The sequence below is a fragment of the Mesoplodon densirostris genome, chromosome 15 (genome assembly GCF_025265405.1).
Source record: "Mesoplodon densirostris isolate mMesDen1 chromosome 15, mMesDen1 primary haplotype, whole genome shotgun sequence".
Taxonomy (NCBI): domain Eukaryota; kingdom Metazoa; phylum Chordata; class Mammalia; order Artiodactyla; family Ziphiidae; genus Mesoplodon; species Mesoplodon densirostris.
Window position 1 is genome coordinate 49,313,069 of NC_082675.1, and position 13,089 is coordinate 49,326,157.

At 36.2% G+C, this 13,089-nt stretch overlaps 1 protein-coding gene across 6 annotated transcripts in view; it reads right to left on the reverse strand.

Annotated features, from left to right (window-relative positions):
• NOL4 (nucleolar protein 4) overlaps positions 1 to 13,089 on the reverse strand; it is a 406,054-nt gene that overhangs the window by 28,898 nt on the left and 364,067 nt on the right. For all 6 annotated transcript variants that reach the window (XM_060118818.1, XM_060118817.1, XM_060118814.1 and 3 more), the window contains one exon: positions 12,065 to 12,245. In XM_060118818.1, coding sequence (XP_059974801.1) covers positions 12,065 to 12,245 — 181 coding nt within the window. The remainder of the gene's footprint in view (positions 1 to 12,064; positions 12,246 to 13,089) is intronic.

Sequence of the window (13,089 nt, forward strand, 5' to 3'; positions counted from 1 at the left end):
AATGGTTAACATAATTTCCAATCATTAAAATTTACAAATAAGCATCATCTCCCTGAAACTCTATGTATCTCAATATATATATGTGCAAAAAATTCAGTCTCAGTTGAATTTTAGATTATTATTATAGTATGTAGAAGAGCTGGAAAAACAGAATGAGCTCAGTGTCAAAATTGTGGTCACATTTCAAATATGTGGAGTTTAGACTTGCTTTCTCTAAATGCATAATTACAAATTCTGTTACAATGAAATTCTCTTAAAATCTGTTTCTGGTTTTAAAGTAATCCCAGCCTATGCCAAAAGGTTTTCAACACCTATGTTACAAGTTATTACTAGTTCTTCTCAGACTGCTAAAATAACTGAAAGTTATTTAAAAGCTGAGTAGTTTGAATTAAAAGCATTACTATTTAAGAATCACCAATTAAGTTTTCATAAGGTTATTCATTGACCTCATTTATTTCATTGAGTGAATGATACATAATTAAATGCAAGGAACCAATGAAATAAATGTAGAAAAGGTTTTCTGCAATAATAAAGCCAACCAAGGGTCAATACAATGGTGTAGGTGAGACAATTAGAGCCTAGAGTCAGTGTTATTCAATAGAAATTTCTGTGGTGATTGAAATGTTCTGTGCTGTTCAATACAGTAGCCAGTCACCACTTTGGCAGTTGAACACTTGAAATGTGTCCCAGTGTGACTGAGGAACTGAATTTTAAATTTTATTTAATTTTAATTAATTTGAATGTCAATAGCCACATGTGGCTAGTGGCTATCGTACTGGATAGCACAGATTTTTTTTTTTTTTTTTTTTTTGCGGTACGCGGAGCACAGGCTCCAGACGCGCAGGCCCAGCGGCCATGGCGCACGGGGCCCAGCCGCTCCGCGGCATGTGGGATCCTCCCAGACCGGGGCACGAACCTGTGTGCCCTGCATTGGCAGGCAGATTCTTAACCATTGCGCCACCAGGGAAGCCCGATAGCACAGATTTTGATAAACTTGTATTTGAAAGAAATGCAGAATAATCAAAATGAGGACAATCAGGATTTAAAGTATGAAAATACTCTGATTCAAAGTCAGATCATCAAAGGAACACACATGGGAGAAATGGACTTACTAAGAATAGTTACAATAATTTGGGCACAGTGATGGAAAAATCTCTAGATACAAATGAAGTTCCCACTATGTGCTGTAGAATATGCTTTGACAACTAAGTGAGGTTTACTGGAACTCTATTGAGATACAATAACTGCATAATCCCAATCATGTTGACTTCAATTAGATCACACAATTGTCTTTCTTCACATACTATGTTATCATCATGTGGATCTTCCCCATTGTGTAAAGGACATATGAATTACCCAGAGGGCATCGCTTAACTTCTGTGAACTACTTTAGGCTCTACTCTACAAAATCATGATCTACACAGTTTTACATAATAGACCTTATGTATTTTTCACACCCGAAACCCCCAGCTGGTCTCCTGGAGCAAGATGGTTTTCTCTCCATGCATTTGCACTCCTTGTTTCCACATGGCTAGTGAGCCAGAACAAGTTATTAAGAAGGTAAGGTCAAAGTAAAAAGTATACCTTCCCAGTTCCCTACATAACTATGTTAAACATTTCTTTCCTGAATCAGAGGACTTAAACTGAATACATTTTAAAACAGAATATACATGGGTATTTCAAAATATTTGTCACAAATATTTGATATGAAATACTTTTCTTCCAGTATTGTGCTCTTTAGAGTATTAAGAGGAAAAGGCAACAAATACTAAGAAGATATCCTCAACTTCAACTGATTTTCCCCATGCTCAATTAGATTTAATTAAGTTCTCTAAAGAGGCACAATATTTTATTGAAATCATTTCTTTCACTGAGTCATTCATTTATCCATTTACTATTCATTGAGCCATAATATAAGATGGTTACCTATTGACACTGATATGATAGTCAGAAAAAGTTACCTTGCTTGCCCTCAGACTGTACAATCTAGTATAAAAAGGAGCACATAATAGGTTAAAAAAAAAGAGGTATGCCTACAGTATCATGGGGACATAAAGGAAGTAAAGTTAATGCGTGAAGCAACCAGAAAATAATCATAGAGAAGGTAATAGCTGATACAGATCAGGTGCAGGGGAGGGCATTTCTGTGTGAGATAACCTCAGAAACAGACGATAATATCTGTGGGGGTGAAGAATTCACTCTTAAATAATTAAATATGAGGTTTCTTGGGATACCTGGATCAAGCTATGTGGCAGACAACTGGATATAAAACCTGAAGCTCAAGGCAAAGCATGGGGGAGATTATGCAGCTTTTGGCACATTCTGAAGTTGAAACCATGAGAGCTAGTGGGCTGTCCTTTGAGCAGTGTGCAGAACAAGAGGATTAAATTGACAAGGGAAGGATGCTAGGAGAAACCCAGCAGGGAAGGATGTAGGTCGAGAGAAAGGACTCAAGGCAGCAGGAGAATTATCTGGTGATCAGGTGATATGGAAGCCAAGAGAGTGAATGTTTCAAGGCTCTAGTTATCGACAGATCCAAATATACGCAAGACATCTGGTAAGATCAAGGGCAAAAAGCATTTTTAGTTTGGCAATAAATGGAATCACTGATAGACTTAACCTGACCAGTTTCAGCCAAATGTTGGCATAAGCAAGTTACACTGGATTGAAGAGTACATGGTAGATGAGTGAAGACAGTAAATGAACAGAAGCACTCCTTTGAAAATCTCAGATGAGAAGTGATGTTTCAGAATGTTGATGCTGAGGGACAGCAATAGCCTCATACCAAGCCAGTCACACTATTGTGAACCAGCTCTAGTGTGGTGGTGAATCTTACGGCCAAGCTCCTTTAGGCTCATAATTATAGGCTGTGGTCCAAAGCATCTTAACAGCTGACAATCCTCAATATTAGTGAGGAGGAAAGAAGATTACAGATATAAAGATTTGGGCAAACTAGAAATTGCTATACAAATGTTAGTTATTATGGTCATTACTACAATTTGGCCTTGTTAGATTGCGGTCTGTATATCAGCCCAGTTTACATGAGGGTTGAAAAACAAATTGAAAAGTCTGCCCGATGGGGTTTGTGGAGAGGAAACATCAGTAGTTAACTTATGCATTATGCATATAATTTAGACTCAATAGATCCAGTGGATGACTGCAGTGAACAATTGCCCTCTTTAGACAGCTCAATGTGAACTTCCTGATAGAAAGAAAGCATTCCAAAGTCCTATGTAATTGGATGTGATAATAATGGCAGGATTGGCTGCTTGCTTGCTTCTCATTTCAGTGGGATGATTTGAATAAGTTCTTTATAAAAACTGTAACTGCTGTCATTTTGATAACACTCCAACTTGAAAATTTGGATTGTTGGGTGCAGACCCTTGCCAGCTCTAAACAAATGGAGGTTGGCTAACAAAGGATTTGAAGCACACCCTTTCCACACTATGAAGTCTCCAACATGGGCAAGCTTTCACTATTGCTACCATATTCAAACTTAAGCAGGAGTTTATAGAACTCTTTGGAGCCTTCCTCTTTCACCCACAGAATTGTCAACTTCAACCACTGAGCCCTTTGCTTTATCTAAGATAAACTCTTCACCCTGCCCTCCAATATATATCAATAATTCTCTTTGTATTTTTTTTGACTTTGGCACTAGGTGTTCTATTTTTAAAAATTTATTCACTCATTAAGCCAATCTGATTGAGCACTTACTATATTTCTGGCCTTATTCAAGGGATGAATAAGACAGAGTTCCTGCTTTCAAGGAGTGCACATCTATTTAGGGAAAAATATTTGAAAACACGTCATAATTCAGTGAGATAAGTGCTAAAAGAAAGGTACATGCAGGAGAGTGATTAATCTTCCAAAGAGTGGAAGAGTGAGTGGCAAGGTAGAGTAAGGTTTCACAGAGGAAGTACAATTTAAATCAGTCTTAAAGGGTTTTGATGTTTAGACAAGAGGAGGAGGAATGTTTTATCTTTTTGATGTGTTAGTTTCTTAATGTCAGTGATTCTGCCTTATTCAACTTGTTTTTTCTTAATGCGCCAGCTATAGACGGAATGTTTGCATCCCCCTCCCCCCAGCAAATTCATTTGCTGAAATCTAATCTTCAGTGTGATGGTATTAGATGGTAGGGCCTTTGGGAGGTGATTAGGTCTTGAGGGTAGAGCCCTCATGAATGAGATTAGTGCCCTTATAAGAAAGAGACCTCAGAGAGCTCCCTCATTCCTCCACTATGTGAAAGGGGCACAGTGAAAAGATGGTCCTCTATGGAACAGGAAGCAGACTCTCACCAGACAGCAAATCTGCCAGCACCTTAATCTTGGACTTCCCAGCCTCCAGAACTGTGAAAAAATAAATGTCTGTTGTTTAAGCCACCCAGTCTATGCTATTTTTATTATAGCAGCCTGAACAGACTAAGAAAGTACTTATTACAGTGAATTGAACATGAGAACCCTAAAAATATTTGTTAAATTAAATCCAAATGTTTTTAAGGTATCCTTTTCCATTCTTCTGCCTTCACATTCTTCTTGAACATAGTATAACCTGCAGAGTTCATGTTCTTATTACATTAGTTTAAAAGGTTCTGCAAATATTATATCTCCTTCAATCTTTGCCCTCCTGTTTATGCTACCAACTCAAATTACCTCCCAGTTTCTCCATTAATGGTCTGAATTCTGATTGTCTTCATCTGCTTTATAAATTAAGTCAGATGTTTAACTAATTCAACTTGGTCTCTTGAAAGTTGCTGCTCCCTTCCACACTTTTCAGAAGATCTCTACAAATTCTAAAATTAAGTATTCTCAAACTTAGATTAACTGTAGTTGTCAGCCATCAGATATGATGTTGGCATCTCATATCATGCTAATCTTCTGCTATGCCTTTTTAGCTCTCAAGATTTATGTATATGTATATAGTTTTTTCCCCCACAGCTCCAAATCTGTTATAGGGAATGACTATTCTGATGTTTTAAAAATGAAAAACTAAGCTAAAGATAATACCACGTTTAAAAGTCAGAATGTTTGGGGTTCCCAGAATTTATGAAGAAAGTCCCCAAATAAAGGGATTTGCAGGTCTGATCAATCTAGGTGCCCTCCTGTGGTTAAAAAAGCAAAAACTAAACAAAATCAAAACAGCAGAAGCCAATACCAGTGTTACAGGTAGAATATGTTTTTGAGAAGAAATGTTATTTAAAACTCCTTCACAACATGAAATTAACCATTTGCCTTGCTACCATTACTATAGCTAGAGTCCTTTATCAAACGTGAGCTAGAGAAACTCTCTTGGGTTTAAGCCTAAAGCTGCTATTTGCTTAGACTAGTCTTTGCCTTTCTTTTTCTTTCTTTTTTATTTTTTCACTCAGTTACACTCAGTCCAAGGCCATTGCTCAAAGAAAGCCATCTCATTTTAAATTTGTTGCATGCCATTCTGGTTATTCTGTTACTCTGGTTTCTTCTCAACAATACACAGTCTGAATTGCTCAAAGTTGTTCTTTGTTGTGTCTTTAAGAGATCTTTATCTCACCATACAAAAAGTCAGAAGATGCATTAAATAAACACCCAAAAAGTCAACCTGTGTGAGCAAGTCATCTAATTTTCCTGGCCTGTTTCTTTCTTAATAGCCTTTAAAAAATAAAGCCGTTGCTATTAAATTATTTTTCAAGTCCATTTAGATTCTATCATTCTATGGTGCCGAGGTTTTTTTGGGGGGAGAATTATATACAAGGCAGACCACACCATAGTACCTACATTCAAATGACAAATTTATAAAAACTGTTTTCTAATAAAACTCTCTATAAAAACTGCTCACTTATATGGCTGCATACCTGGAACTTATGCCAGATTTCCTATGTGGCTTTTGACCATCACTGAACAACTGGGGACTGAATACCAGTGTATTGTGATTACATGTGTGTGGGTATATGTATGTGCACTGTGGTACATGCTTCAAGGGACAAATTCGGGATGCTATTAGAGTTATGGCTATACCTCATCTAGATGTGTAGATCAAGATTTAAAAATGAGCAATAAATGAGGGATGTAGGGGTAAAAAATGATCAAAGAAAACTTCAGGAGGGAGGACCCTGAGGCATGAAGAGCTGGGTAATGTCATTTTTCTAAGAACAATGAGAGCCCATAGAAGGGTTTTAGATAATGAAGTAATATGATCAGGTTTTCCTTTTCTTAAAGATTACCTTGGTTTCTCTGTGGAGAATGGGTAGAAGAGCAAGCAAACTGTTGGCGCCCTACTCATTAATAATTCATAGCAACATTTTCTCTTTAATTTCCCTCTCAATTTTTACTCTTGAGTGGAAGTTGCTCCAAAGTTCTCTCTTCTCAAAAAAATTCTCTAAAAATATTCTCACTTCTGTGTTCAATCTTTTCCCTCATTGTATATATTTTCTTTCTCCTCACCAGTAGCGCCCTGCCTTTTTCATGAAAACACAATGCTTCCTCCAATTTGCTGAATAAATCAAAGGAGCAAAGTGGACCATGAAATGTGCAGTCCCACAGGATTCTGCTCAAGAAATGTCTCATAATTTGTTTAATGCTCTGTTGTCACCATCCTGAAATTCTTAACTCTTAAATAAGAGGCTCCACATTTTTCATTTGGCATTGGGCTCCCACAATTACTTATCCAGTTATGGAGTAGAGATAAATTATTTTGGTTGTGTTTGAGTAAATATTTGTTCTATACTTTTTTTTTTTTTTTTGCTGTACGCAGGCCTCTCTCAACGTGGAGCACAGGCTCCGGATGCGCAGGCCTAGAGGCCATGGCTCACGGGCCCAGCTGCACCGCGGCATGTAGGATCTTCCCGGACCGGGGCACGAACCCGCGTCCCCTGCATCAGCAGGCGGACTCTCAACCACTGTGCCACCAGGGAAGCCCCTGTTCTATACTCTTTTACATGTCATTTCCATGTCCAAAGCTTTGCCCAGTTCTCTTCACTTTTAGTATCAACATGATAACCTAAGTTACCATTGTCTTTTCCTGATCCTGATATTACATAAATAATTAATATTAGGCAAAATAGACTTTAAAACCTTTTCTAGGGCCTCCCTGGTGGCGCAAGTGGTTGAGAGTCCGCCTGCCGATGCAGGGGATACGGGTTCGTGCCCCGGTCTGGGAGGATCCCATATGCCGCGGAGCGGCTGGGCCCGTGAGCCATGGCCGCTGAGCCTGCGCGTCCGGAGCCTGCGCGTCCGGAGCCTGTGCTCCGCAACGGGGGAGGCCACAACAGTGAGAGGCCCGCATACCGCAAAAAAAAAAAACAAAAACCTTTTCTAGATATAAATAGGGATATTTTACAATGATAAAAGCATCAATCCTCTGTCAAGAGGATATAACAATATAAACAATATCTGTACCTAATGACAGAGTGCCAAAATAAATGAAACAGAGCTGTCAGAATTAAAGGCAAAAATAAATAATTCAACAACAGTAGTTGGAGATCCCATTACCCTTCTTACAACAATGGATATAAAAAACTAGGCAGATGATCAACAAGAATATAGAAGACTTGAACAACACTGTAAACCAACTAGGCCTAATACCATTTACAAAATACCCTACTACCAATGGCAGAATATACATACTTCTCAGGTACACGTGGGACATTCTCCAGGATAGACCATAATCCGGGTCATTAAACCAGCTTCAATAAACATGAAAGGATTGAAATTATACAAAGCCATTGACAAAAGAAATTTGGGAAATTCACAAATACATGGCAATTAAACAACATACTACTAAATAACCAATTGGCCAAAGAAGAAATGATACAGGAAATTAGAAAATACTTTGAGGTGAATGAAAGCAAAAATATAACATACCAACAATGTAATGCAGATAAGGCAGTACTTAAAAGGAAATTTATAGCTGTAAATGCCTGTATACAAAGAGAAAAAAAGACTTGGAATAAATGTCTTAACTTTTCAGGTTAAGACACTGGAAAATAAGAGAAAACTAAGCTTAATGTAAGCAAAATGAAGGATATAATAAATATGGGAGTAGAAATCAATGAAATAGAGAATAGAAAAGCCATAAAGAAAATCAATGAAACCAAATGCTTGCTCTTTGAAGAGATCAAGAAAACTGACAAACCTTTACCTAGAATCACCAAAGGGGAGAACACTCAAATAACTAGAATCAGAAATGACAATAGGAGCATCACTACTGACCTTACAAAAATACAAAAAGATTATGAAGGAGCATTATGAACACTTGCATCAATAAATTAAATAACTCAGCTGAATGGACAAATGCCTGGAAATACACAAACTACCTACCTGACTCAAGAAGAAAGAGACAATACAAGTAGACCTCTAACAAGTAAGTAGAGATTGATTTAGGAATCAAAAACCTCCCAGAAAAGCTCAGGCACAGATAATATCAGTCCTGAATTCTACCAAACACATAAAGAATATCACTAATTCACAAACTATTCCAAAAAATAGAAAAAATATAGAATAATGTTTTAAGGAAAACATTCCATCTACAATAGCATCACAAAGGGAAATATTTAGCAATACAATTAACAAAAGAAGTGCAAAATTCATACTGTAAATACTGTAAGACTTGTTGAGAGAAATTTTAAAAGGTTGAAAGACAGCCCATGTTCAGTTTGTTATTTCCTCAAAATGTTAAACATAGAGCTACGACATATATGAACCAGCAATTCCATTCCCAGGTATATACCTCAAAGAATTGATAACACATATACAGGAACTTTTACATAAACGTTTATAGCAGCATTATTCATAGTAATCCCAAAGTGGAAAAAACCAAGTGCCCATCAATTGAGCTAAACAATTGATGAATTGCTAAACGAAGTATGACATATCCATAGAATGGAATATCATTTGGCAATAAAAATATGAAGCATTGATACATGTTATAAGATAGATGAACCTTGAAAACATCATCTAAGTGAAAGAAGCCAGACACAAAAGACCACATATTGAATGATTCATTCATTTATATGAAATGTCCAGAATGGGAGAATTTCTGGAGACAGTAGATTAGTGCTTACCAGGGGCTATCACTTACTTCAGTACTCGCTTCCATTATATTCTATTACACAGATGGTCAGCTCATTGGTTTACAATGTGGCCTCTCATGTCAGAATGCTTGTGTACAAATCCTGGCCCCTCCTTTTATTATTAAGGAGGGATTTTTGGCAAGTCACTCAACCCTCTGAGCCACACAAAATAGGTTTCAATCATGTTAGAAAAAAAGAAAGTGGTAGCTAGGCATGATTTTTTCAAGTGGGGGCAAGTTCAGTTTTATAAAAAATTTCTCCCAAATTGCAGAATATATCTCATAGAACTGTATAAGGATTGAATGGAGACTACACTGAAACAACATAATGACACAATAAGTGGTAGTTATTGTTATTAATGTTCAGTAAATTAATTTCCTAAATGAACAATTTTTCAAATCTAAAAAATTTGTGTCAATAAAACCTTTAGTGATGAAACTGTTTTTCCCCCAATTTTTTGATTTGGTGGTTGAGTTCTGAACTACCTACCAGTTCTTACTTATATAAAATATTTAAAAAGAAGTGTTAGCATTTCCAGCTTTACGGGTTAAAAGAAGGCTTAGCTTTTGTTTATGTTTTCCTTTTCTGGTCTTGGACTTGCTCTTTCCTGCTGATTTGCTGTTCAAATAAAAATAAGAGTTGAAAACAGCTGAGGAGGCTCACTAGCTGGCTTTTGAAAAACTGAATATACACTTGAAACTTAATTTTTTTTTCTGAAATAAGTTGTTTTCTTTCCCTCTTCCACTTCAGGCACCCGTCTTTTGAGCTGGAGGGCGATTGATATAGACTAAATCTCAGTAATCCTGTCCTTACAGGACCTTTAATTTTAAGGCAGACCAAAGAGCCGCAGCCTTCCAGCAGAATCACTCCTGAATACACTCGGAGCATGTTTCTAGTATTGTAAAGGTAAGTAATTTTCTAGAGTATATACTCATTTGATACTAATAATGCAATTCCCTCCCAAATATATTAGAAGCTCATCAAGCCTAATCCAAATTTTCAAATTGGTCTTTGTTTCCAGGCATTTCAGTGGAAAAAGATAGGAAGTATGTGTTTCTTTGAAAACAAAACTACACTGAGCTCTCAATGATACTACCTATTCAAATACAAGATTATGGAGTTTTTGCTTAAACTTATTGATTTCACATCTGTATCTACTTTGTCCTCTGCTGAAAATCCCAGCTTTTGTTGACACCAACATAACTACAAATTTGCTTTAAACTATAATACACAGACAACAGTTCCAAAAGAATAATATCATTACTGAAAATAGTTTAAGGTTTTATCATAAGCTTTCACGCTGTGGAGTCAAATTATGACTTTCGAGATCACTTAGAAAATTTCCTATCTATGGGGCTGTGCCAACCACTCATTAAACAGGTAAAGTTCGTTTGCATAATTTTTCTTTCAATATTACGGATTCTCAAAATTAGATTGTTTAATAATTATGTAAATACTCAAATTGTTTCAAAGTTAAATTTACAAAACAAAGTATGAAAACCAAGTATACTCAGAGAATTCTGGCTTGTATTCCTTTCTTAATACTGTTCCTCCCCCATTCCTGTCTCTATGTAAATTTTAAAAAATTATATATATCCTTCTTTAATGAATGTTAGCATACTATAAGTACTTTTCACTATCTGGAGTATATAAAGATACCTTACTTTTTATAGCTTCATGTTATTCTCTTATTTGGATGCACTATAATTGAATCAACTAGCCATCTCTTGATGGACATTTTTATTGGTAACCCTTTTTTTGTGCATTTATAAATAACACTGTAACAAATAGCCTTCTGCATATGTCTTCTTGTATTTTTGCCAGTGTATCTTTGAGATAAACTGCTAACAAGAGATTCCTAAAGAGATTGCTAGGTCAAATGGTAAATGCATATTTAATTTTCCTAGACATTGTCAAGTTTACTTTAAATTTCTGTATTTCTGCAAGCAATGCATGAGAGTACTCATTTCCTCCATAGCGTTGTCAAAGGAATATTCTGTAAATATTCAGACTTTTGTTAATCTGACAGAAGCTGCATTTCTCTTATTAGGAGTGAGTTTGAGTAGCTGTATTTAGGGGACATTTGCATTGCTTTCTATGAAAATTGTGTGTTCATATTTCTAGCCTTATTTTTTAAATATGCAGTTTTGAGTATTTCTTTCTTTTTAGAAGACCTTCACGTATTGGCCTACTAACTTTGTAGTATAGGAAGATAATAACTTTTTAGTTTATCACTTAATTTTTACTTTATTTTTTTTTGTCATGCAAAAGTTGTGTGTGTGTGTGAGTGCATGTGTCTAATTAAACTTATTTTCCCCTGGATTTTAAGTATAGTTTTGGAAAACTTTTCCTACAACCCAGTTATAAAAAGTTCACCCATATACTGTATTCCTAATATATGTATGGCTTTATAGTACACATTTGGAATTTATTCTGGTACATAAGATCAAGAAATTCCTAAAAATTTACCAAGCACGAGCCCGTACAAGCTGGTTCCAGTATACCACTCACTGCTGGTGGGACACGCCATTGTCACTGACAAGCTGTTGGCTGGAGATCCATGGATTGTTTCTGTGTGTTGTTTCAGTTTGTATCTTCTTAGGTATAATGACTGTGTATGTTTCGTCAAGTCAATAAAGTTCCTGGTGCCTCAAATTTTCCAAATTAAAAACCTCTTCGAACATTGAGAAAAGGTGTCATTATTTTTGACGAACAGTACATTACAGCTTCAAGGAAAGAATGTATAACTATTTGGTAAAAAATGTTCTATTCTCTAGTTGAGATTTTTTGAATATAAAACAGCAATCATTCAGTTGCATAATAGCTGCTACTTTTAGAAACAGCAACTGAATAGGGAGATGTCCTTGTAGGGAGATGGACATTATGTGTTAAATGGTCTTGTTTTTCACAGATTGGCACTGACTACTGCTTATAACACTTCATTCATTTTTTTTTTCTCAGGTTTAGGGAATTTAATAACCCCAAATGGACACAAAAACATAATATGTAATAAAGACTCACCACTACTAGAAGCGTCGTTCAGATTTAGCAGTCCCCCTCCGAGCCCTCTGTAACTATGGTAACTGTAGGTCCCATTTCCGTTGATGTACAACACCTCCTGGGAGCCTGAAACAGCTGAGGTTGAGTAAGTGCCCTGGGCCGCCTCTGGTTTACACTGTTTGTCAGCTGGAGCAGATTCATCCTGCAATGACAATAGCATTTCATTATTTATCAAATCACTGTGCTGTTTCACCTTGAACAGGACTATCTTATTGTTATCTACATGTCTGCATTGAACAAGAAGAAAAATATAGTCAACGTTTTAAGTCAGTACATATGCACATTTTCAATAACTTTGCTAAAAACTAAAAAAAGGAAAGCAAAGTAACAATGTGAGACAGATTGGAGATGGAGCAATTTGCAATTTCCAACTGAATTTAAAATTACGTGAAGAGAGTTGTTCACAATAGCCAAGAGAAGGAAGTAACCTAAATGTCCATTGACAAATGAACAGATAAAGAACATATGGTATATAAATACAATGCAATATTATTCAGCCTCAAGAAAAGAAGAAAATCCTGTCATCTCCTACAACACGGATGAACCTCGAGGACAATGTTAAGTGAAAGCCATCACAAAAAGATAAATATTGCATAATTCCACTTATTTTCGATAAATTAGTCAAGCACATAGAATCAGAAAGTAGAATGGTGGTTGCAACGGTCTGGGGAAGGGGGAAGTGGGGAATTGTTCACTGTGTGATTCAGTCATGCAGGATTGGGGGAGTGGTTCCGGGGCAGAGGGATCCGTTGCACAAAAATGTGCATGTGGTTGACAATATTGAAAATTGTTGGGAGGGTGAACTTTACATTTAAAAATTTTAAAAAATTTAAAAAGAACTAGTTAGGTTTAAAAAAATTACATGAAGAGAAATAACAATTTGCAAAAAAATTTTTGCAAAAATTGGCTTTCTTGAAATTCCCTTTTTTTTTTTTGTAGTCTGCTCTCTCATATGCTCTCTCTCTCTCTTTTATTTTATGGCTATA